The 24,976-nt window shown below is 54.6% G+C and overlaps 1 protein-coding gene across 3 annotated transcripts in view; it reads right to left on the bottom strand.

Moving 5' to 3' along the window:
• FBN3 (fibrillin 3) overlaps window positions 1–24,976 on the bottom strand; it is a 119,476-nt gene that overhangs the window by 15,430 nt on the left and 79,070 nt on the right. For all 3 annotated transcript variants that reach the window (XM_054182291.1, XM_054182292.1, XM_054182290.1), the window contains exons 15-42: window positions 24,520–24,642; window positions 23,538–23,813; window positions 23,091–23,144; window positions 20,592–20,717; window positions 20,060–20,185; window positions 19,107–19,226; window positions 18,188–18,325; window positions 18,057–18,107; window positions 16,350–16,475; window positions 15,516–15,743; window positions 15,248–15,373; window positions 14,749–14,877; window positions 9,832–9,957; window positions 9,277–9,402; window positions 8,808–8,930; window positions 8,384–8,509; window positions 8,135–8,260; window positions 7,568–7,690; window positions 6,692–6,814; window positions 6,222–6,347; window positions 5,671–5,793; window positions 5,126–5,248; window positions 4,341–4,502; window positions 3,759–3,827; window positions 3,328–3,453; window positions 2,903–3,028; window positions 2,239–2,388; window positions 1,622–1,693 (exon numbers count right to left, since the gene is read on the bottom strand). In XM_054182291.1, the coding sequence (XP_054038266.1) occupies window positions 1,622–1,693; window positions 2,239–2,388; window positions 2,903–3,028; window positions 3,328–3,453; window positions 3,759–3,827; window positions 4,341–4,502; window positions 5,126–5,248; window positions 5,671–5,793; window positions 6,222–6,347; window positions 6,692–6,814; window positions 7,568–7,690; window positions 8,135–8,260; window positions 8,384–8,509; window positions 8,808–8,930; window positions 9,277–9,402; window positions 9,832–9,957; window positions 14,749–14,877; window positions 15,248–15,373; window positions 15,516–15,743; window positions 16,350–16,475; window positions 18,057–18,107; window positions 18,188–18,325; window positions 19,107–19,226; window positions 20,060–20,185; window positions 20,592–20,717; window positions 23,091–23,144; window positions 23,538–23,813; window positions 24,520–24,642 (3,573 nt within the window). The remainder of the gene's footprint in view (window positions 1–1,621; window positions 1,694–2,238; window positions 2,389–2,902; window positions 3,029–3,327; window positions 3,454–3,758; window positions 3,828–4,340; window positions 4,503–5,125; window positions 5,249–5,670; window positions 5,794–6,221; window positions 6,348–6,691; window positions 6,815–7,567; window positions 7,691–8,134; window positions 8,261–8,383; window positions 8,510–8,807; window positions 8,931–9,276; window positions 9,403–9,831; window positions 9,958–14,748; window positions 14,878–15,247; window positions 15,374–15,515; window positions 15,744–16,349; window positions 16,476–18,056; window positions 18,108–18,187; window positions 18,326–19,106; window positions 19,227–20,059; window positions 20,186–20,591; window positions 20,718–23,090; window positions 23,145–23,537; window positions 23,814–24,519; window positions 24,643–24,976) is intronic.

Consider the following 24,976-nt stretch of genomic DNA (forward strand, 5'->3'; position numbering starts at 1 on the left):
GCGTTGATAAGATCCCCCTCAGGCGTCTTTTTTCCAGCCTGAAGAGACCCAAATCCCTCAGCCTTTCCTCATCAGAGAGGTGTTCCAGTGCCCTCAGCATCTTGGCAGCCCTTTGCTGTCCCCTCTCCAGCAGTTCCCTGTCCTTCTGGAACCGGGGAGCCCAGAACTGGACCCAGCGTTCCTGGTGCGGCCTCCCCAGGGCAGAGCAGAGCGGGAGGATGACCTCCCTCCACCTGCTGGCCACACTCTTCTTGATGCCCCCCAGGATGCCATTGGCCTTTTTGGCCACAAGGGCACATTGCTGGCTCAGATGCATGGAAGCATCCCCCATCATTGGGCGACTGCTGCCCTTGTTCATCCTAAAAAGAAGACCGGCAGGAAAGGGCCACCAGACAGAGAGTGGAGCAACTCTTGGAGGATTGGCATGGGATCCTGCAGATCATGCCAGGGCCGCTGTGCAGAGGTCTGGGTCTCCAGCAGAGCCACACAAGACTCTGAGCCGTAGGAGCCAAGGGATTGCTGGCAGAGCCTGCACAGCACGTGCTGGGAGGGATCCCACCCAGGACATCCACCTCTTTTCCTCCAAGTGTGCGTCTGCAGTAAACATGGTCACCTGCTCGTTTTATCAGGGAGGGGAGCGATAGGACAAGGCGGAACAGTTTTATACTGCAAGAGGGGAGATTTAGATGAGATCTGAGGAAGAAATTGTTTGCTGTGCAGGTGGTGAGCCCCTGGCCCAGGTTGCCCAGAGAAGCTGTGGCTGCCCCATCCCTGGAGGGGTTCAAGGCCAGGTTGGACGGGGCTTGGAGCAACCTGGGCTGGTGGGAGGTGTCCCTGCCCAGGGCAGGGGGTGGGAACTAGATGATCCTTAAGGTCCCTTCTAACCATTCTATGATTTTATGCTCAGGCTCTGGGACCAGGCTGCAAATGGGAAGTCAGGGGGCCACTGAAATATTGAGATGGCTCCAGGGTCCCTGACTCTGTCTCTGTGCCCAGCACAATCCACCGCCAGCCCTGCACTGTTAACCTCTGTTGCATTTTTTTCCTGGGAGCGGAAGATGGACTCATCTCCCTCCTCTTCAGTCCCCTGGCTGGCACTGCCAAGGTGAAGCAATGATGAACTAATCTGTTGCTCTCACAAACTGACAGCGAGCCCATCTTTCAAGACTGCAAGACATCTGTAGACATCCCACAAATCCCAGGACACTCAGCAGCTCCTCTGGTTTTCCATGTACCAAACCATAAACCTGAAACCTTGGCTCTCAGCAGTGCCCTGCTGCTGTAGGGCCGGTGCTGCTGGCACTGTGAGCGCCAGGGCTAGTGCAGGTCTCCACCTAGCCACTAACCGCTCTCTGTGGTCACCGGCCACCTCTCTCTCCAGGTGGGACAGAAACCAAAGCACAGCTGCAGATGTGGGGAGGTCTGGGCAGCCCAGCCACTCAGGACATAGGTTTGAAGGTTTGGCCAGCTGCTTGCAGCCACGTCTGCCACCTCTCTTCCTTGTCTCTCCTCTGCTCAGGGCTTAGTTTACTAAGGGAGGGGAAGGGAACGAGCTCATGGGCACTGTGGGAAGGCGGCAGAGAGCAGACCTGGCTCTGCAGGGCGTGGGGGTTCTACTCACCGATCGGCTTCCCCGTGTGGATGTCGATGATGAACCCAGGGGCCTGGTTCCCACACAGGATCTGGTACTCGGCTGCAAGGGGAACACCGAGGTCATGGCCGTGCCCGGCGGGCAGAGTGGGATGCAGTGAGGGATGAGAGGGACAAGGGCCAACTATGGCTGGAGTGAGCAGAGCCGGGGGCGGGGCGCTGACAGGCAGGAGGGGATCGGCATGGTGCTCAGCGGGGAGTCGCATGGGCCGGCATATGGGGAACCCAAGAACACATATGGCGCCAGGCACTTTGCATACATACACACGCAATAAAAGGCACGCACACGCGTGGCATCTGCATGCCTCGCACGCAGGTACAGGCTCACCTCTACACGCAGTGCACGGCCAGCACTCCGCACCGCCACGCCGCCACCCACACCCAGCCCGCACATCATCTCCTCTCCGCAATACTGTCCCGGTCCCCCGTGTCCCTCCAGCGTCCCCACAGCAGTCACCCACAAGCGCTACTTGCTCTCCCTTCTCCCCCTCTATTTTGTTAGTGCTGTGCCTCAAAGTGCACAAAATCGCCAGAAAAGCGAGGGGGCAGCCATGGTATTAAGATGTCCTTCCAGGAAGGTTGACTTACGGCTGGCTGGTGTGGGGCAGGGCTCACACGGCTTGTTCCAGGCCTTGCCGATGTTGTAGGAGCAGCAGCACATCTTCTTGGTCATGTTGAAGGAGAGCTCGTTCTCACACGTGTCGTTGTAGTTGCGATAGCACACGCTCTTCCTCATGTCTGCAAAGGCAGCCCAGAGAGTGTCTTGTGCCAGCCCCAGGAATGGGTCCCACCAGCCCCGGGAATAGGTCCCACCAGCCCCGGGAATGGGTGCTCAATGCTGGGGATATGCCAGACCGCCCTGTCCTGGTGCTCAGGGACTGCAGGTGACACACAGGGGAGCCCAAAGTGGCTGCAGTGATGGGGTGAAGCCCTGTTCCACTGAGATCCTTGGGTCCTGCCCCATAGCAGGCAGTGACAATGCTCTGCTGGGTTTCCCACCGCCTCGTGCCCAGCCGTCCTCCCTATAACTGCTGTCGAGGCAAGCATCAGCCCCGCTGGCACGGGCAACGTGCACGGTGTAGGGACAGGGATGCGGCGAGGCACTGGTGGATTCAGATGTCCCAAATCCCAGCCCCGGCTCCCAGCGTTTCGGCTCCATCTGCTCAGCCACGTTGCCCAAAGCACAACCCAAGGGCTGAGCATGGGCAGGGCACGGCCAGACCCCTTCCCGCAGACTCGGACCACGCCGTACCCATGCAGTTATTTCCACCGTTGACTTGCATGTACTCAGGGGGACACACGCAGGTGTAGTTGCCGAGGGTGTTGTAGCAGGTCCCAGGGCCACAGATCCCAATGTGAGCAGAGCACTCATCGATATCTGCCGAATAAAGGAGACGGGAGGTCAAAGCACTGGGCACAGGTAGAGAAGCGCCTGACGTGGGGTTGGGGCTAGGCTTGGCACAAGGTACGGATGGGCCTGGCACAGGGACCAGGCCGGCCTGGCACTGGGAAAGGGGTTTGTGATGAGGACGGGAAGGCTGGAAGAGAAAGGGGAGCCAACTGCTCCTAGGGCAGCCCAGATACGTGTAAGACTCCATTGCACACACGTGCACGCACACACAGGTGTGCCATATACGCCAGGCACACAGACAAGCACGGACACCACGGTGTAGCTACCTTCACAGATGCGTGTGTCCTCGTTGAGGTAGTAGCCAAGGGGGCACTCACACTGGAAGCTGCCAAAAGTGTTCACGCAGTTGCCGCCCTGGCAGAGGCCCGGCAGCTCCTGGCACTCGTCGATATCTGAGGAGGGAGAGCAGCCGGGGGGGGTTCACTGCCCGCCAGCCCAGCCCAGGCAGTGCCTCCAGCCCGGGACCCCCGGCGGGTTCATCCCACCACCTCCAGCCCTTGGTGGCAACCAAGCGGCTCGGCCAGGTGGCCAGAGCGCACCCGAGGAGAGCACACACTTGCTGCTCCTCATGCGGTGGTCAGGGGCTCAGCGGGCTTCCAGCCAGCCCAGCGCCACGGCAGACAGTGCCCAGGTGGGGCTGGGCTCCCCCAGCACCCAAGCCCCTGGTGAGGGGACACTGGGGACCTTGCAGGCTTACCTTCCAGGATGACAGTGATGGGGTTGGGTCGGAAACCTTCCCCGCCAGGGCACAAGGTCTTGTACTCGGCTGTGGAAAAAGTCAGTCAGGGGGATCCTGAGCTGAGCGGGCTCCCATGAAACAGGAAGGGTAGAGGGAACCAGGAGAAACCCAGGAGAAATAGGCCATGAGGATGGTGACGGCGGTCCAGATGGAGCAGCCTGACTCCCATCACATGCCAAGCAAACTCAGCCGCCCTGTCTCTGCCTGCCCACCCCCGGTCGGGATTATTCCACGTCCACTGCCCTCCTCGTGCTTACTGTGACCAGGAACGAAGGATCTCAAACTGGAAGCCCCCAGGCACAACCAACCTAGTCTCCCCACCTCTCCCCTGCCCTGGTCCACTTGTCTAGCCCCACACTGACACAACAAGGTTGCGGTCTTCTCCCTCAGCTTCCCTTGCTCCATCGTGACGACAGCATATCCTGGACCCAGGACCCCCAGCCTGAGTTGAGAAGCCACAGGGAAGCGGCCCCATCTCTCTCCTCTGCTCTGCCCACCTGACCCATGCCCAGGTTTACCCCAGACGTTTTCCCAACTCACTCGTGTTGGCTGGAGGACAAAGCTCGCAGGGGTTGCCCCACGCACGACCCAGCGAGCAGCAGCAGGATGCCCGAGTGACCCCAACTCCAATCTCTGCGCTGCAGGAGATGCCCCCATCTCCTCGATCCTGGGTGTCCAGGAAGCAGTTCCCGACCCGGGTATCTGCACAAAGACAGTAGTGGATGAGTAAAGCCTCCCCAGTAAAGACTTGCGCGCACAGGAGGAATGAAGGGACTATGGCCTCAAGAAGCAGAGAGAGGGATAAGGTCCCAGTCCTGCCCCAGATGTCCATGCTGGCAGCTACCTGTGTTGTAGTAAACCACATCCAGACTGTCCTTGCAGCTCGTGACTTTGGGAACCCTTCAAGCATAAAGTGCGCCCAGCTTGTCTGGTAAAAGCCACGCTGTATCACTCAGAGGTCATGGCACAGTGGCCTGTCTTCAGTACAGCTAAGGAGCATGACTCAAATAACGCTATCAGTAACCCAGGGCCTTTCAAGAAACCAAGGGCTAAGAATAGCTCCAGAGGTGCCCAGGGACAACACTGCTTCCACCAGGAGATGGTCACCACTGGTGACACAAGGTGGGCCAGGTGTAACAGGAGGTAGGTACTCTTCTACTGCTGCAGGGTTAAGCCCATCATGGACAGGCAGGTATTTGGCAGGGCAGATCGTGGTCAGCCACCCCAGCCTCTGGTAGTGGCCGGTTCCAGCTGTGTGGGACCAACAAGAAGGACTACCAAGCTCTTGGATGGAAGGTGTGCTCTCCACACAGGTCCCCACTCACCCACACAGCCCACACCGGTGGGGTTCAGCTCGAAGTCCTGGGGACAGTTGCACAGGTAGCTGCCAGGGGTGTTGACACACAGGCCGTTGATACAGTTGACGGGGTCTGCACATTCATTGATGTCTGAAAAGATGGAAAGATGACGACTGAAAAGAAAGATGAAGACTGCCACAGAAACCACAGCCACAGCCCTAAACTCTGCACTGTGTGTCCAGGGTGTATCCCCATGACCATGGTGTTTCTAAGGCTCTTCATGTGATGGTAAGCAAAGTGGCTCTAGAAACAGACCTTGCCTTGTCCTACCTCACAGCACCCTGCCCAGAGTCAGAAGAAAGGAGCAGAACCCCACTGAGCCTTCCCTCCTTTCCACTGAAGGCCCCTCTTCCAGCAGCATCGAGGCCTTGCCAAGAGCAAAGAGACATCACCCAGGGATGTTCAGTTGGCTTTAGGCTGCTAGTGCCACTCCCTGTCATGGCTGGGGCAAGCTCACACCAGCTATCACCCAGCAATGATCCTCACCCAACAGCCCCGTGGAAGTCCTATACCTGTGCAGTTGCCTCCACTCCTGTCCAGTTCATAGCCATCATCACAGGCGCAGCGGAACATCCCAGGCAGGTTCTGGCAGGTCCCAAAGACACAGATATTCTGGAAGGTGCATTCGTCGATGTCTGCAAAAGAGGGAGAACTGGGTACTCAGGACCTGGCAGAGTGAGGGCCAAGACAGGCCTCTCCTGCTCCCGTCACAAAGCAGAGCCGCAGCCCAGGTGTGGGTAACCCATCTGTTCAGTGCCTTGGGGACACCACCTCCTGGGTGAGCAGGACCAGGCACGCTGTGCGTATGCCCTCTGCCCTCAATCCCTGTTTTGCTGATTGTCCACATCTTACATGGATCCTTGGCTCAGCCCAACCTTTCTGCAGGCTGGGGACAACTCCTCTAAGCGGAAGAGCTGGCACCTCAGGAGCCCTGCACCATCAGGTGATGGTGGCTCTTGCTTAGTAATGGATCAAGTGGTCACAATGCAGTGGAGAGATCAAGGACAGAAAGGAGGTGGACGCTGGATCTCCTGGAGCACCAACCAAAACTCTGGGCACTTACCCTGGCAGGCCTTGCTGTCCTCTGTGGGATTGAAGCCCATCTCACACTCGCAGCGGTAACCTCCCGGTGCATTGAGACACTGTCCATTCTCACACAGGTTCACATTGTCCGCACACTCGTCCACATCTAGAGAGAGTCAAGCATGAGACTGCCGTGGTGTCCACCCGAAGACAGAATCTTCCCTTAGCTTGCCCAGAAAATTCCCACAGGCTTGTTCCCACCCCTCTGCTGGGAGGTGGGGAGGGGGCTGCAATACTTCGCATTGCCTTGAATCTCCCCAAACACCTGCTGAGAAGAAGGTGGATCTCTGCTGAAGGTATCTGAGCAGGCTGTGGTGCAGGGCAGTCTGGGGGGACATGTGGTTTGGGGAGCCCCAGACCCAGGCAGCCAGGCGGGTGGATAAGAGAGAGTGACCCTGTGTCCCAGAGGATGCCCAAGTTTCTGCTGCTAGTTGAGTCTACGGCCCTCACCTGAGCAGGAGAAGCCATCCCCGTTGAAGCCTTCTCGGCAGGCGCAGCGGTAGGAGCCCGGTGTGTTGACGCAGTTGGCATTCAGGTTGCACTTGTGCTCTTCAGTTGCACACTCGTCCAGGTCTGGGCAGGGAGAACACCCTTGTCAGTGTTTTGCCTCCGGCCTTTCCTCCAAGCCCGGGCAGCTCGTGTAGAGGCCCAGGGGCGCCCGCAAACAGCCCAGGAGACAGCAGCCTCCAGGCACTTGGAGCACTTGTGAGGCTCCAACACATCTCTGTGAGCCTCTGTGGCCAGAAGACACTGCCCTGGCAGTGCTGATGCAGACAAGGTGGCAGCGAGACACTTTCACACACATGTACCCACATCGCTAGCACCTCCCCAGATCAGACACAGGTACCCACACGCTCTTACATCCCTTCATACACACCCCACACATGCCAGTAACTCCCTACACCCATTTACACACACCATACACACACCAACGCATCCTACACACCTCCCACACCTGTGCATCCCTGCATACGTACCACACCACGCCCCAGCACATCACCACATGGCCACATCGCCAACCTGACGACGACATTCAGCCACACTCAGCGCAATACCCTGCCCACACACTCCACATCCCGCTAACACGCGCCCTCGCTCCCACATTCACGGCTTCACAGACACGGTTGCAGAGCCTGACAGTGCAGCACCCGCACCCCCACACCTACAGCTCCCCTCTGTCGCACACCCACATGTCTCCACGCTTCCATAAATCTTCCTGCAGGGCTCAAGAGCTTTTTACGTGCAGGTGTTGGCTCAGCCCAGCCTTCACAGATGCCCACAGAGCACCTGGACACACGGAGCTCCTACCCTGGGACGAGAACTCACCGTTGCACTTCAGCCCATCTCCAAGCCAGCCTGTGCGACACTTGCATTTGAAGCTCCCGGGCACGTTGATGCAGGAGGCGTGCATGTCGCAGTTGTGAGCCCCGATCTCGCATTCATCAATGTCTGCAGGAAGGAAGGACATCAGAGCTGACACGGCTCCTCCAGGAGAGGAGGGGGCAGCCGGGTACCATCCTGCTAAGGGGTCTGGGCACCAACAGCTCCAGGGAGGCTGAACCCCAGGGGGTGGGAACAAGGTGCTCTGGGAGCAGGCTGCCTGGGGTTGTACCCCTGAGCTGAAGAGCCGATCTCTGCTCAGCCCTGGGAGATGATGACAAAAGGAAGGGCAGGTCCCTGGCTTGGCTATAAATTAGGAAACTGTCTATTCCTGCCTGCAGCCTGCCTTCCCAGAAATCTGCCTGCCCAGGAGGGGCTCCCAGCACACAGACACCTCCCCGGTGTCCACAGCATCCCCCTGCACAGGGCTGGTGTTGCCTCCATGGCAGCTGCAGGAGGTGTTTGTGAGGGCCCCCACCAGCACCCCTGGCTCCAGGTCTGGTGCGTTCCCACCTGTGCAGCCTGTGGTTCCCTTCTTGACGAAGTAGCCCAGCTGGCAGTGACAGATGAAGGAACCCTTTGTGTTTTCACACTCGCCGTGCAGGCAGATGTTGGGATTGAGATCACATTCGTTCACATCTGCGGGAGAAAACGGACAGACTTGGAACACCACAAGAACCATGATGTGACTCTGGAGCAACACTCCGTAGCAGCCTTGTGATGCCGTGCTGGCACGTGCCCAGGGCACAGCCTTGTCCTCACCAATACAGGTCTTCATGTCCAGGGATGCCATGAAGCCATCGAAGCAGAGGCAGCGGTACTCCCCAGGGATGTTAGTGCACTGCCCACCATCACAGATGTCGGGATTATCCTCACATTCATCAATATCTAGAGAGAAGAGACCATTACCAAAGTAAAGACGTTAGAGCCAGTGAAAGGGTATTGCGGGAGCAGCAGGGAATCGCAGCAAGGGCTTTGCTCCCAATTATGTAGTTACAGGAATCTGGAGCCTGTAACGAGGGGCTGGACTTTGCAGTGCAAAAGAAAAACATCTGGCCAGGGAAATCACCTCTGGAAGTAACCTAAAAATGACACCCCCTCACCCTGAAGCCAACACTATGGCTGACTGGCAACGGATGCAGAGGTCCCTGGGGCAGCACCTACGAGAGCCAAACTGACTGCTCACCTGCACACGATCTCTTGTCCGGCATCAATGCGTAGCCTTCGCTGCAGCTGCACTCGTAGCTGCCCTCCGAGTTGGAGCAGTGTGTGTCACAGCCGCCATTGGTTATGGTGCACTCATCAATGTCTGGGGGAGAAGGGAGAAGGGTCGCGGGCTGGGATACGTGTCTTGCAGCAGAGCTGCTCAGACACAGAGCCAGAACAGAGACAGAGTGGGAGAGATGCTGAAGAGGAAACAAAGCTCCCCCAGTGAGAAGAAAGCACAACTTTTCTCCTCTGCTGACCACTCGCAGCTCACAGCTGATGGCAGCCCCTTACCAGTAGCGACAATCTGGCCGTGGGGCAGCCAGGAGGTTCCCCCCTTGCCTTACCCTCAGGCACCCCACTGAGCATTATAAGAGGAATGAGGCCAGGAGGGTTCTGGATGTGTACCGTGGTCTTGGCATGGCAAGTTGGCAAATGGGAGCACTCACCGACACAGCCCTGCCTGTCCAGTGTGGCCTGGAAGCCCGAATCACACGCGCACTGGTAGGTACCAATGACATTGACGCAGCGTCCGTTGCGACACAGGTTGTCACTAAGGGAGCATTCGTTGATATCTGCGGTGGGAAGGACAGTTTGAGAAGCCAGCCATGCTGATGCCATGTTAAGAATTATTTGGTAGCCATCCCTGGGTACCCCCACCCACTCCTGTGTCCACACTCAATTTGTCATTTGCCTCCGTGAACAGCAGGTAGAACAACAGACATCATAAATGCAATGAAACCCTGGGAGTGACCTTGGTCCCTCCTGGAGGTTGTGTTCTACCCACACATGGGACTGGAAGGAGAGGTTCACAGAATCATGGAATGGTCAGAGTTGGAAAGGACCTTAAAGATCATCTTGTTCCAACCCCCCTGCCCTGGGCAGGGACAACTCCTCTAGACCAGGCTGCTCAAAGCCCCATGTGCCCAGCACGAGATCCAAGTCTCCCCATATCATTACCCTTGAACGGGCTCTGGGCATAACACAGCTTTCCATCAGCTCACCTATGCAAGTGTTCCCTTCGGAAGTCAGCTCATGTCCAGGGGGGCAGATGCATTCAAAGCTGCCGTCTGTGTTCATGCAGATCCCACCTCGGCACAGCAGTGGGTCCCGCTCACACTCATTGATATCTGCAGAGAACGATATGAAATGCGGTGGATTGTCCCCTTCGGCTGGGTTTTCCAGATAATCATAGAATCATTTAGGTTGGAAAAGACCCTTGGGATCATCGAGTCCAACCATCAACTCCACTCTACAAAGTTCTCCCTTACACCATATCCCTCGACACCACATGTAAACGAGTCTTAAACACATTCAGGGATGGTGACCCCACCACCTCCCTGGGCAGCCTATTCCAGTGTCTGACCACTCTTTCTGGGAAGATTTTTTTCCTAATGTCCAGCCTAAACCTCCCCTGCTGCAGCTTGAAGCCATTCCCTCTTGTTCTATCGCTAATGACCTGTGAGAAGAGACCAGCACCAACCTCTCTACAATGGCCTTTCAAGTAGTTGTAGAGAGCGATGAGGTCTCCCCTCAGCCTCCTCTTCCTCAAACAATAATGGGGTGGCGCCATCACCCACAGTCTCATCACCAGAGATACACCCCAACACAGAGGAGCACCACAAAATTAAGAGGGCAGCAAATCCAGGGCTTGGGTGAGTCCAGTGGTTGAATATGCGTTTTGGGAAACCGCAACTCTTGCCTTGACCTCAGTAGCATGTAAAAACATCAGGAGGAAAGATGTTATTAGCTTTGTGCAGATTTGCCAGCGAGGTCTGGAAGGACAGTCCCTAGCTCACATCCCACCCATCTTAGTACGTTTTCACAAGTTCCATCAGCAGAGGGAGAGCTCCTCAGAAAATGCGTATTTTGTTTGATAGAAAACCAACAGACAAGCTTTCTTGTTAACAGCCTCCGGGGTAGTTCCAGTATCACACAAGGGCTGGGGAATAGTCTCTACATTTCTGAGAAAATCACACACGGACAAAGGGATAGAATTTACCAGGAACTGGAGAAATTCCTGAAACAGATGAAACTGCAGTAAGAGAGATGTGAACCAGCCAAACAAAGATGAAACCAGGCTTCTGGCATTAAAAATGGAAAAAAAAAAAAAAAAAAAGCGATATAAAAGTTTATAAAAGCAAGACTAAAAAAATTAAAAAAAAATTCTGAGGGAACTACTGGAATGGTGCAGTGGTGATGGTTGGAAACTAAAACCAACAGCAGGCGGAGATGAAGCCCTGAGAGTATCAGAACTGGGAAGCCTTGATATTGCGTCATCATCTGGGGCTCCTGGAGAAAGCTCTTTGTGATCTGCTACGACATTGTACAGGTAACAGTCTTTGCGATACCCGCGGTGTTTCACAGGGCAAGTCATGCTCTTTGGAAGGGCGAGTGCTGGATGAATCTGATCCTCTAACTTGGGAAGGAGGAATCTGAGAAGGAGGTTCTCTGTTTTGGTCCCAGGATAGATTCAAAAGAGTTTGCATTCTTGCATGCCCCTCAAATTGACCCAAGATGTCCTGGGCTGACAGGAAGAGAGCGGAGCAGGGGAGCCTCCCTGGAACCGCTCAGAGGATTCATCTGTCCCCAGCTCTACTCCGAGGAACGTGCATTCAGAACACAAAGCCACTGGGTGTAACATAAATGAACTGCGGGAGCTAAAAAAAAATGCCCCCAAGAACCCCTTAGTGACAGCAGGCAAAGGGGGTGATGTCAGATATAAAGAATCCATTTTTGAATGGAATCTTTCACCTTACTTGAATAAAACACTCTGTTGAGATTTTCAGCTTATCTCCAGCTGAAGCGGACTGGAACACACGTGGCGATGGGGTGACGGGTCCCTATCGGACAGTCCCACAGGCCCCATGCCTCCGGTTCTCCGTGGTGGGAGACTGCTCCTAACGAACTGCAGGACGCAGGTTCAGTGCTGATGTTATTTATTGCCAGGGGCTGGCAGGAATTCCTCCCTCGGGAGGCAGAAGCCAAGTTCTTTTGCCAGACACGGGCGGGAAGAAGTTAATCCTTGACCACGGGAAATGCCATAGTGTCACAACAGCCTTTGGGGGTGAAATGACTCAATCTCCTGCCAGCTGGGAAAAAGGATAAGGTGGAATCGTGCAGATAACAGCGAGCATTAAAACAAAAGAACAAGGAAACACAACATCCTTATAGAAAGATATCATAAACCTCATTAGTGACAGAAGTTAGCAGGCCATCAGTGGGGACTGACGTTCTCGGTATCTCAGAAATGCAGGAGGAAGAGGAGGAAGACGATCAGCGTGAGTGTGGTAACCCACGCTACAATTTGTATGGAAAAAGACAGAAAACCATGCCAGTGGCAGGGCGGTGATATATTTTAGAGAAGCCAGGGAATCAAATATGAAAAATAAATAAGTGGTATTGAATCATGCCACGGATTGATGTGGTTTGAAAGTCCAAGCCAAAGCAGAAAGAGCAGAATATTAAGACTAGGTCAGTCTGGCTAGACAGACGAGAAGAGGAACGTGGTATGCCAGGAATTAGAGGACAGCAAGAGTCTGGCTGACTTGTTGGAGACGAACTGAGGTACTGAGGTCATTGATGGGATTTTTTTTTTTTTTTTTAAGCTACAAACAAGAATTATTAAATTGAAACCAGATGAGAATCTGACAGAATAAAAACAAGCATTGGCCAGATGGGAGGAGCTGTAAAGAATTATCTGAGGATAAAGGATGATTAAATGGGCAGGTGGAAGGGAGCCCTTAATGATTATAACTGGAAATAGGGTGGGGTAGAAGAATTCAGACAGTCCACCAGAACTTCTCATGGAGGACTTGATCTGTGCAAGAGTTTGAGGAACCGGACAGGGGCCTGATGAATGGTTGAGGCTGGTATGAAACTGCTGGGGATTCCGATCCCAAGGAAAGGTGCAGACACAGCAACAAGTTGATTAGATTTGTTGATTGTCATTTTTAGACAAGATTCCATGGAAAGCAGCCCAAGAAAAACTGAATGAATCAGCAAGATTCAGAGCTACAAGAGACACATGCTATCAAACGCTGAACCTCTTGCTGGGCAAGGTATGAGATATCTCCGTGTTCTCATGCCAGTAGAGGCATTTGGTTTAATAGCACATGGCTGTAGGATGTGCAATGACAGCAGGAGGCCAAGCAGTGCTATAACGGCCAAAGCTTAATGTGGCTCCCAATATAGGAGTGGAAATAATGGATCTACTAATCTCAGCAGTCTGTGATGCAATCTAATGATGATATAACTGGCAGCTACTTGCAAGGAACGTATATTATCTAGAAAAGGGACCAAGCTACATGTAACTGGATTAAAATGACTGATGTGGTATGTGAGACAGCATTTAGGGCAGGTAGATGTATCAGGTTAAGAAGATAACTGTTATGGCATGGACAGGGTATCACACAAAAAGATCTACAACTTGAGAAACATTCTGCGATAGTGTTTGAAAATGAACGGTTTAACGTAAGTGTTAAACATATGATATTAATAACGCCTGGAGATGGGTGTACATTTAGAGTGTGGATACATAAATAATCTGTGGCTGAATAAATAATAGATGGGTAACACAAGGCTGAAAAGACGCTGAAGGAGATGAGACGTCACATGAAGGAAATAGCCAAGCGTGTTTGAGAATTGGAGCTCGCAGCCATTGAGTTCAAGCTGCTGGCCTGGCAGAGCTCCACTGCGTACTAGCCAATCCCCAGTACAAAGGTTGCCGTCTCCTTATATAGCAGGAATGAAAATACCAGGCATGGATCCTGTCCCAGCCCAGTGGCAATGCCAGGCGCAAGCTCCAGCTGCTGGTGGCTGAAACAAGAGGAAAGGTTAGTAGCCAAGGTTTGGCGCAAGGGAAGGTCCAAGTGAAGGAAGAGTACAGAATAAGGAAGAATGAATGTTGTGCAAAATGAAAAAGGAAATACAAGACCTTAGTCTTATGTGAAAAAAGTAAGGCAACATCACACTGGGATTGTAGGGAAATGCCCTTTGGGTATAGCAAGCAGGAAAGGGATGGGAAAGAACTTGAGAAGAGCTGGTTGGTGGCCCCATGGGCTCCCAGTGTGGGCTCCCATAGCTGAGGTAATGGTGGCCAGGAGGTGGCAGGGCAGGACCAACGATGTCCCATGAACGTCACAGCAGGAAGAGCCCAGGATGTTCCCCTGGGCCAGGTGCTATACCCAGAGTCTTCCCTGATGCTGGCCTGGGATGCCGGTCTCCTTCCCCAGCTCATGGGGCACCACCAGCCCAGGCTCTGGCCTCTGGCCCAGGAGGTCCTCATAAATTGATGTCTCTGAGGGAAGGCTCCCAGTTTTGACCCCGAGTCTGGCAACATTTTCATGGTCTGTCCTTTCTCTGCATGGTACAGAGCCCCGGGGGCACTGGTAGCAGAGACAGTCACTGATGGACTATTGGCCCCACAAGGCACAGCACCCACGCAGCTCTTTGCCCTCCATTTCTGGAGGGGTCTGGGGCCCAAGCCAAGCCTTGCTTGGGGACATGGCCTCTCCCTTTATGTCCTCCAGCTTAGACAGCCTGTGCTGTGTCTCACGGACCCCTGACTTCATTTTGCCGTCCTCCCATCCCAGGGTTACACCTATGGTGCTCTCAGCTACACACACAGCGCTTTGTTTCTCTACACGTGCCACCCTTCAGCCCAGCTCTGCCTTTGCAATCAAAGCAAGGCAGAAGACTCACGAGCAGAGGCTGCCAGGGTTCTCTGCAGCATAGGGACATTATGACTCCCCCAGGGATACCAGGGAGATACCAGGAGAGCCAGACAGACAGGTAGCAGGACAGCAAGACACACCGAGAGCAGCTCGGCATGAAGCCCTTTGTCAGATCTGGCACCAGCTACTTTCTTCCCTGTTGCAAAAGAGGAAGGGTGCTGCCCTACCCCGGAGAAGAGTCCTTACCCATGCAGTTCTTCATCATCATGAAGCCACTCTCGTAGCCTTCGAAGCACTCGCACTCGAAGCTGCCTGGCGTGTTGACACAGGTGCCGTGGCCACACAGGTCTGGTGAGATGCGGCACTCATCGATGTCTGTGGGGATGAAGACCAGCTAGTGGAGGCAGGACAGGCTACAAGCACCGCTACAGCTGGCACTGGGCCACCTGTAGTGCACACCAAATCCAATGAGCAAGAACTGGCAAGTCTGACCCAGCAGACCAAGGAACTCCTCCTTCCAAAGGGAGAGACAGCAGTTAAGCTTTCTCTCTGCTGTAGGACTCATCCTTCATCCCACGAGCAGGAGGAGCCTTCTGCTCATGGTCCTGCCCTTGGCTTCTCAGCATGTCCATAAGACAACTGCCACGGCTGCTCTGGGCACCACCATCATGCTAAGCATCCCACAAGGCAGGCAAGGCAGTAAGATGGGCAAGAGCAGTCTGGAGAGGGGCTACTCTTCCCTTACCTGTGCAGTTTCTTTCCTCAGCATCCAAAGCAAAACCATTGCCACAGATACACCTGAAGCTGCCGATGGTGTTTCGACAGGTCCCATGAGTGCAGAGGCCAGAGAAGACCTTACATTCATTCACATCTGTGGGTGAAGGCAGAGGAGCAGTGTTTTAGGGAGGGGATGTCCGCAATGAACCTCAGGTCCCAGGGCAGGCAGCAGGTTCCTTGGGCTGTAGCTGAGACAGGCACAGCCCAGGATCATCAGCTCCCCTCTTTCTTCTCACCTTTGTAGAAGGGTCTTCCTGAAAGTACGTCTCCTCGGTTGGCAAAGCCAGGTCCCCTTGGGCAGATGGCCTTGTACTCGCTGGAGCCGACCTTGGGACATTCTTCACAATCGATGCCCCAGGCTGAGCCCACCGAACAGCAGCACATGTCGATCCGGTACTTGCCTGGCAGAGGCTCCGTGCACTCATCTTCATCCCATTTCATGTAGCACTGTTCCACACGCACATCTGGTGAGAGAGCATTGCTGAGCCCTTGCCTCCAGCACCTAACCTCTGGTAAAGCTATAAATATCGTTTTCTGTGACATAGTTAGCAAGGTTCCTGGAAGAGCTTTAGCTGGGGCATCCTCCAAGCAATGCCCAGGTATGGGCTGTTTGGATGAGGCCACCTTGTTTGGGATGCTAGGAGAGATTGAACAGTATGGACATGGCCAGCCTGTGACTGTTGGCAACAGGGACCAAGAATGGACCCTCTATGGTGAGGTTAGTAGTGCAGATGGCTCCTATGAAGGGCAAAGGTTTGTCACTGTGCACCCAGAAAGCAGCCAAGAGTTGGTTTGGGGCTTCTGGGACATGTAATTAACGAGTTAGGTTATCTATTTGGCTACCCCTGAAGTCCACCCAAGGAGAATGACCACACTACTGGCTGAATCCGGGGACACGAAGCTGTGGCAGCCTTGCCTTGGTTAGGCTGTTGGGTTTGTCAGCCCCAGCAGTTATGATGCGCCATCACTCAATTCCCAAGACTGCTGCACGTGGTGGGTAGGGGGTGGTTGGACCCCTGTAGAGAGAGCTGAACAGAGGCCGGGGGCTGGGTGAGATGAGGCGTCCTTACCCACACACGTCCTAGCAGTGCCGTCAAGGGTCAGACCTTCTGGACACTCGCACCGAAAGGATCCAGCTGTGTTCACACAGCGTCCGTTTGGGCAGACGCCAGGGAAGACCTCGCATTCATTTACATCTGTTGGCACAAAAGGAAGAGACAGGTCTAAGAGTGGCACACAGCCAAGCCCAGTATGGCCTTGAGGGGCTCCTGGAGGAGACAGAAGGAGCCCAGAGCTGCCCACCAGACTAAAACTGGCAACCTGTGGCAAAGAAAAACACATGCTCCATGTATAGCTACAGCCATGCCCAGACACTTTTGCAAGGAGGCTGCATTACAAAGCCTTGTCAGGGAGGGACAGACAGGGTGCTCCTCTTGCACGTGTCCACAGGCGGCAGAGCCCCAGCAGAGCTGCACCGGGACTCACAAACATGACTACAGCTGATGGAGCAGCTAAACCTGGAAACCCGTTTCCAGGCACATGAATGACAAGAAGGACAACAGTAGTAGTTAGCAAGGATTGACCACAGGGAAGTCACGCTTGATGAGCGTGATAAAATTCTACGATGCAATGACTGGCCTGGTCGACAAGGGAAAAGTGGTGGATATTGTCTACCTCGCCTTCAGTGAGGCCTTTGGCACTGTCTCCCATAAGATTCTCATAGACAAGCTGTTGATGTACAGACTGGATGAGCAGATGGTGAGGTAGATTGAAAACTGGTTGAATGGCTGGGCCCAGAGAGTGGCGTCCAGTGGCACAAAATCTAGTTGGAGGCCAGCAACTAGCAGTGAACCCCAGGGGTCAATACTTGGCCCGATCCTGTTTAACATCTTCATTTGTTATCTGGATGGTGGGGTACAGTGTGTCCTCAGCAAATCTGCTGATGATACAAAACTGGGAGGAGTGGCTGATACACCAGAAGGTCTTGCTGCCATCCGGAGGGACCTTGGCAGGATGCCAGGAACCTCGTGCAGTTCAACAAGGAGGAGTGCAATGTGCTACACCTGGGGAGGATCAGCCCCATGCACCCATATAGAATCATAGAATTGGAAGGGACCTCTGGAGATCATCTCCTCCAACCCCCGGCCACAGCAGGGTCACCCACAGCAGGGGGCACAGGAACGCGTCCAGGCGGAGTTGGAATGTCTCCAGAGACGGAGACTCCCCCACCTCTCTGGGCAGCCTGTGCCAGGGCTCTGCCACCCTCACAGCAAAGAAGTTCCTCCTCGTCTTGAGATGGAACTTCCCATGGGCAAGTTTGTGCCCGTTACCCCTTGTCCTGTCCCCGGGCACCACTGAGAAGAGCCTGGCCCCATCCTCCTGACACCCCCCCTTTAACTATTTATAAGTGCTGATAAGATCCCCCCTCAGAACGTTGGGGGTCACCCAGCTGGAGAGCAGCTTGGCAGAAAACGACCTGGGGGTGCTGCTGGACACCAAGTTGAACGCGAGTCAGCAACGCGCCCCTGCTGCAAAGCTAGTGATATCCTGGGCTGCATTAGGAGGAGCGTTGGCAGCGGGTCGAGGGAGGTGATCCTTCCCCTCTACTCAGCACTGGTGAGCCCACACCTGGAGTTCTGCATCCAGTTCTGGGTTCCTCAGTGTGAGAGTGACATACTGGAGAGACTCCAACAAAGAGCCAGACTCAAAGATACGGGATAACAACAAATAAACAATGACCGTGTTCCCAACAAAAAAAAGTTTTTTGCATCCCTTACCTTCACATGTGACCCCCTTCATCCTAGCATATCCCCGGGGACAGGCGGTATCTGCAAGAAAACAAAGGGACGTCAGCAAAGCAATGGGCTGCATCCTGCCTTCCTGAGCTGTGTGCCAAGCAGAGCCTTACCGATCTCACAGCGCTCGCAGGGGCTGCCCCACGCTGCCCCCAGCGTGGCACAGCACTCCGACTTCAGTGTGGCCCCGTTGATGTTCACCTCGCAACGCCCGTCCTGGATGTTGAGCCAGCACGTGCCTTTCATGCTGTCTGTAGGGGCAAAGCCAAGGTGTGAGTGAAGAGCTGCCCCTTGGCGGAGGTTCCCAGCTTCATGGCAGCCAGGCCGCCATGAGAAGCAACGAGGAGAAGCCATCCCTGAGCTGCAATGTGACTATTGCTCTATTATCTTTCACACTGTGGGGCCAAGTCTTTCGCAGCACGGACACAAAGTGTGCTGGACCCCAGCGCCCCGTCCCACTGCTGTGCGGCAGCATTTCCGTTCTCTCTGATACAACTGCTATTGCAGCAGTTGTGTGTCCTGCCCTTTTCCCGGTCCCAGCCTGCTCCTCTTCTGGGTAAAAACAGTCCTTTCCAGCTGCCCCTGGGATGCTTTGCAAGGCCCCGACCATCTAGGAGCAGGAAGTGGAACCTTCTTATCACCTTGATGAGAAGGAATCTACTTCATCTTGATGTGCCTTAACGTCAGCAGACTACAAACCCATCTGGTGAGTGAGAACCCACCATCCTGCTGCCCTGCAGGGTCTCCTGGGACCCCACGTCTGCGCTTTGTCTGGCTGTCTGTCTGGGGTCTCTGTCTCTGACACGCACTGCTCAGAGCACTGCCTGAGGTTGCAGCTTTTCAGGCCCCCTGGATGCTCAAAAGAGATGTTAATTGTTACCAACAACTAAGAAAACACCAGGTGAGAGAGAGAGGGGCCTCAAAGGATCCCCATCCCTAAGGCAGGACCGTGGGACTTGCTTCAGCTGAACAAGAAGGGGCGATGATGGGCACTGCTGGTATCAGAGCTGCCGTTGAAGGCCACGTCCTTACCCACGCAGATGGTGCCGCTGGGGTCCAGCTTGCTCCCTGGGGAGCACTCGCAAGCAAAGGAGCCGGCGTTGTTCCTGCAGACGCCGTTCACACAAGGGTTAGAGGTGCACTCGTTGATATCTGCGGGAAGAAAGGGACTGTCACCGCAGCGAGCGCCACGGACCCAGCTTTCTGGGCCAGAGACTGGGGGAGGTGAGAAACAAAGAACAGGAAGAAAGGAGTTTTGCAACTGTTCAGGAGATCACCAGTCCAGGCCGTAGGAGTCCTGCATGTACAACTCAAGTACGCACCATCTCAAGGAGGGCGGGCACTGACAGCAGACACCATGAAATTACTGAGCTTCTTCAGGACTGAGGGAATGGATGGATGGAGGGTGGTTGGTGCAGCCACCGGGCAATGATGGACTCGCTCGCTCAGGGCTGCTCCTGGCTAAGATGGAGCTGGATATGGCCTTCATGTACCAGAACATCTGAACCAGATGTGAGGCTACATAGGACTTGCCATTTTTCATCTTCTTTACAGAAAATCTCTAAACATATTTTCGTGCAAAGTGCCAGTTCTCAAATGTTTGAGGACTTTGTGGCCAGGAAACAATTTCCCCTACTCCGAACTGTAAGCTTTCAATCAAATCCCCCAAACTTGCAATTTTGGTCAGGTCTTAGTTAAAATTTTGGGGGCCTAGAGGAAATTGTTCTGGTTTTCAGGCACTGAAAAGCCCAGATGTTCTGGGTTTGGAGGTCCACTATTTTGAATGAAGTGTGAAATTTCCCCCTAGGAAAAGGAAAAAACCAAACCCACAAACCCAAAGCCTGGACCTGCTCCAGTTGAAACCACTGTGGTCAAAAGGGAACCAAAGACACGTTAGACCTTGAGTTCTCTTTCAGGCAGGACCTCAGGCCATAGCTCCTTACATCTCGTGCAGATGTTCTCCGTTGCCTTCAGAATCACATTACCTTCACAGGTATCTGTCTCCGTCCTGAAGACAAAGCCCTTGGGGCAGGTGCAGGTGTAGCTGCCGGGTGTGTTGCGGCACAGTCCATTGTCGCACAGCAAACGGTTGACAGTGCATTCATCAACGTCTGTGGGCAGAGAGATGGGGTTTCTGAGCTGCAACACCAGCGTCCGCTCGTCTACTCTGCCAGCCCTACAGAGCTCTGGCAGCCTGAGAGGCACAGAAATGCAGCACCATCCTCAAACCAATACAACGTGGAACGTATGTTAAATCACATACGTGTAGTTTCTTGCACAGTACCTTGTGCTCTTCCATGTGGACAAGGCGGACCTGAGCGGGGACAGTGCCTGAGGGCATCAACTGCTGTGTCACCTCAGGATCCCGTGCAGCTGGAGGTCTGCCTCTGGCTCCCAGCCTCATACGCCGAGCGCATCCCTCTCCCCACCAGCACCCAGCTCCTGGTTCCCCACGCCATGCAGAGCCTGGGCTGCCCTGAACTCACCCACGCAGAGCCTGGGCTGCCCTGAACTCACCCACGCAGTTCTTGCCCGTGGGATCCGACTCGTAGCCCAGGTTGCAGATGCAGCGGTAGCTCCCACGCAGGTTCTCGCACATGCCGTTGGGGCAGATGTCTGGGTTGAGGGCACATTCATTGATGTCTGCACAGAGAAAGAAGTGAAATTAGATTGGACCACCCCAAACGCAAATACAGAAAGCTTCCACCCTCTAATTCTTCATTGCTCCTTGGTGTCAATAGCCAGCTGGGGCACCCCTCTGCACGAGTCCCTCCTTCCTGCCCTACCTATCCTCCTCGTTTGACCCAGTAGGCCCTGGGGATCCTTGTTCCTCTCCTCCTGGTGCTGTGGAGCTGGGCATCTTTGTCCTCGGGATACACAGCTGATCTAGCAATAGGGCTCTGAGCTCAGGAGGAAAGAACTGGATAAGGGGTTGAGATAAGCCCAGACTCAGTTCCATATCAAGGGCTCCCAGGTCCTTCCGTTATGTTCCTGAGTCTCCTGACAGTATCTCTATCCCAGATACTCAGGTCAGACCATTTAATTATCCTTCCTACTGGAAAAGGTGGGAGGAAGGTGCTGTTTGTAGGGTTTGTCAGCTGTTTGTAAGGATGCTGGGGCCAGCTGGGGTAAGGGCAGAGCAGGATGGACAACCTCCCTGTGCACACACAGCCCTACCGTGTGGGACCATTATGGGGGCAGAACAGGACAAAGAGTACTCAGACATATCGGAGAGCTGCTGTCGGCTGGCAGAGGGTCATGTCCGTGGTCACAGCAAAACCCTTCCGATGGCAAAGCCCCTGTATCGCCTAGCCCAGCCATGGTCCCCAAGCTGAGAGCTTGCACAGGCTCCCTGACCACGCTGCTGCCAGGCTGGAAGAAGTCCTGATCAGGCCAAAGTCAAGTTCCTTTCCCTATTGCCGACACAAAGAACTGTCTGAAAGCAGCTTGGGCAGCCTGGAAAGAGAGAAGTGAGGACCTGTGGCCTCTGCCTGTCCTGGCCCTGGAGAAGATGTGGTGGTAGGGCAGGAACACAGAAGTGTTATGTTTGGGTGAGGGACAGGGGCCAAGTTCTGCAGGATGTCAAAACCTTAGTTTCAAAGGTTTGCAAAGTGCCTTGGACATACTTGCCCCAAACTGAGAGATTTTTGGATGGTTCTGCAGCAACACGCAGTGGGTACCACCAGCTGCCCATGCACACGGTGGTTGGGTTCAGGTCTGCAGGGTGTCTGGCAGGGAGAGCCACAGGCATCTCTGCCACCACCCACCTCCTGCCCGGCCCTGCTGCCAACAGCACCAAGCACCCAGTGCGTGTGGAGAGTAACCCAGAAGGGTGGCAGCCAGGTGGGCAGCATCTCTTCATCTGCATCATCATCCTCTTTTTTGGAGCAAAGCTCTGCTGCCCAGGCAAGGAGATTTTACCCCGGTGAGAACCAGCCGCCCCACGGAACAGGGCAGGTTTGTGTTTGTACCGCAGTGTCCTCGCAGTGCCGTAGTGCCAGATGGCAAACAGCCCAGGCCAGGGCTTCCCAGACACTGCTGGCCTTTGTCTCCATGCAGTCGGAGTTCAGTTACATCCCCCGGGAAACGCAACCCCAGAGAGCGCCGAGTGCACAGTCCTGGCTGCGGGCAGCGATGGACTGACCAGAGCACGTCTGACGTTAGCTTCTTGCTAGAAAGCGTCTTATCGTTAGCCTGAGGCTGACTTTGGCCAAGACACGGTGCCCTGGAAGGAAGCCCAAGAAGCCACCAGGGTTTTGCCTCTGGCTCATTCCCATTTGGAAAGTTTTGAAAGGCCGTAGCTATCTGGCTGCTTCGTGCTCTTCCTGCTGATCCAAGCACTGCCCACGGCTGGCAGCGCGGCCGCCTGCCTGACCTCTCGCACAGCTGGCTAATTCAAAGCAGCCCCTTGGCAACACATCCCAACACGCGCTTATCACCTCCCTCTCCCTGGAAGAACCCTCTTCTCCCGCGATCAAGGGAGCTGGAGGGCAGAGGAGGGAAACAAGCAAGAGGATGCAATTGGTCACGCTCTTCATTCCCATCAAAGCAGGGAGTAAAGCCAAACTCCGCGTGTGCATCCCCAGAAACGCAGTTCCCACAGGGTGCCAGGAATCAACCACTCGATTCCAATCCACGCTCCTTGGGGATGCTCGCTCAACCTTAACTCGTGGTGCTTTAGGGAGGAGAAGAGACGCACAGCACCCCTCTCCCCCTGCGCCCAAGCTCACGTCGCACCCACAGACCCTCACTAACACCGAGGTAGGTTCTTGCATGCACTGACGCCCACCCAGGCTGTGCAAGCTGCCCCGTGCTTGCTCCTGAACAGCTCTTACTCCCCAAAAAGCGGCGTAACATGCTAACTCTCCAGCACACCCTCTGCAGTGCCAAGTCTCTCCTGGCACACGCTCCCCCGGGCACACAGGTGCATGCACGCTCCGTTAAAAGCAGTTGAAAGAAAGAGTTAAGAGTGACATTAGACGTGCCTGTAGAATCTGGTACACGGGATGCACATACCTCTCCCATCAGCTGTTATTCCAATGCCGCTGCTGCAGAGAGCCTGGAATTCAGCTGTGTAGAAAGCACAAGAGAACCGTTAGCTTCCCTCGACAGTTCCTGCACAGTGACATTAATTCTGCGTAATAACGTTGGATTTATTGTTTGTTTGTTAGAATGTCATCTGTCGGCTTCTGAGCAGTGTTTGTTTTTACTTCTGCAACGTGTATTTTAGAGCTGATACTCGCAGTTTGTAGTCCAACACCGCGAGAATCCCTCCAATGAGATCAGCATCACATTTGTGGATCCAACCTAAATTTGTTGACCACATGGCGTCCCTTTCCCCTTGCCTATGGCTCCCACGTCACTGCCAAGCTGCCTAGGACCTGGCAGGGACCCGGCAGGGACACAGAATGTCTCCGAGCACCTTCCTGGCTTTTCGCAAACTCAGATGGAAGAGGAGCTCACCAGAGTTTTTGGCCGGACAGGGTTGGCAGGGCTCTCCGAAGCCATGGTCTGGGTTAGCACAGCAGCACTCGGACTTGGTGACGGCTCCCGGAAAGGGACGAGCGCACGTGCCCTTTTTAATGCCTCCATAGCAGGTGCTGCGCATGTGAGTGTCCACACAGACTCGGCCGTCCACCCCGATCGCCAGGCCCCCGAGGCACTCGCAGCGGAAGGAGCCCTCGGTGTTAATGCACCAGCCGTTCATACAGATTCCTGGTGTCTCGCACTCGTCGATGTCTGAAAGAGGAAGCACAAATTGGCTGTCACCCACCCACAGGCAGCAGGACCCACAGAGAGGGGCTTTGGGCTATTTTGCAGGGTCACTGGGAGACTAAGAGGGAGCCAGAGGTGCATCTTAGAGCGTCACATCCCCTGCATGCTCTGCTGGCCGCCCCTGGTGGGTCACGGGAAGGAACAGGGATCTGGGCTTCTTCAGCCTCCTGAGACCCAGCCCCTTCTCAGAGAAGCAGGGTCTGGTCTCTGCTCTGTTATTGGGGCAGTGACTCGGAGAATTCACCCTGTGTCCCAGCAGCATATTGAAGAAATGCTGTTTTCTCTTCCTCCTCCCTTCTCCACTCTGCCTTCACATCCCAACCTTCCTGGCTTTGGGACGTGGCACACAAACCATAGTGGAATGTGCTGCAGAGGCTGGGAAAGCTGTGGAGATGACTGCTGCCAGCTCACATTGGCCATCCGGAGCTTCACAGCCCTGCTTAACCTCCTTCAGAAAGAGGATTTCAGCTCCAATTTGTGCTGAAGTAGTGGAGGTGCAAGAACATTTTTCCCTTGTGCTCATTATTCTGCGAGGGGGTAATTTCTGGTGGCTGAGCAGGAGATCTCTGGTGACAGCCTTGTATTTTCTCAGCTCCCCTTGGCCTCAGACACATCGCAAGTCCCCGGGAACGTGGATGAGGGCAAAGACCAAGCCTGAGGACCTACGCACCGACACAGTACCGCCCGTTGGGAGCCAGCACAAAACCGGGCTTGCAGATGCATTTGAAGCTGCCGTCCTCATTGATACACATCCCATTGAGGCACATGTTGGTCGTGGCGCATTCATCGTGATCTGGGGAAGACAAACAGAAAACAGGAGCTGAGCCTGAGAGCTGCAGCAAGACTCCGATCTGATCTAGTCAATGATGTCCCTGCTCACTGCAGGGGGGTTGGACTAGATGGCCTTTAAAGGTCTCTTCCAACCCAACACATTCTATGATTCTATGACTCTCCTGTGCTCAAAAACCCTCTGTGCCCCATCTCATGGTCAAATTGCTCCTTAAGGCAGCGGGTGCTAATCCTCAAGGCAGAGTTCCCACTGCTTCTCCTGGTGAGAGCTGTCCTGCTGTGTCCCTGTCGCTCTTGGTACCTGGGTCAGCCCGTGCAGCTCGCAGCAGGACTCAGCC

Source organism: Rissa tridactyla, chromosome 22 (assembly GCF_028500815.1).
Source record: "Rissa tridactyla isolate bRisTri1 chromosome 22, bRisTri1.patW.cur.20221130, whole genome shotgun sequence".
Lineage (NCBI taxonomy): Eukaryota > Metazoa > Chordata > Aves > Charadriiformes > Laridae > Rissa > Rissa tridactyla.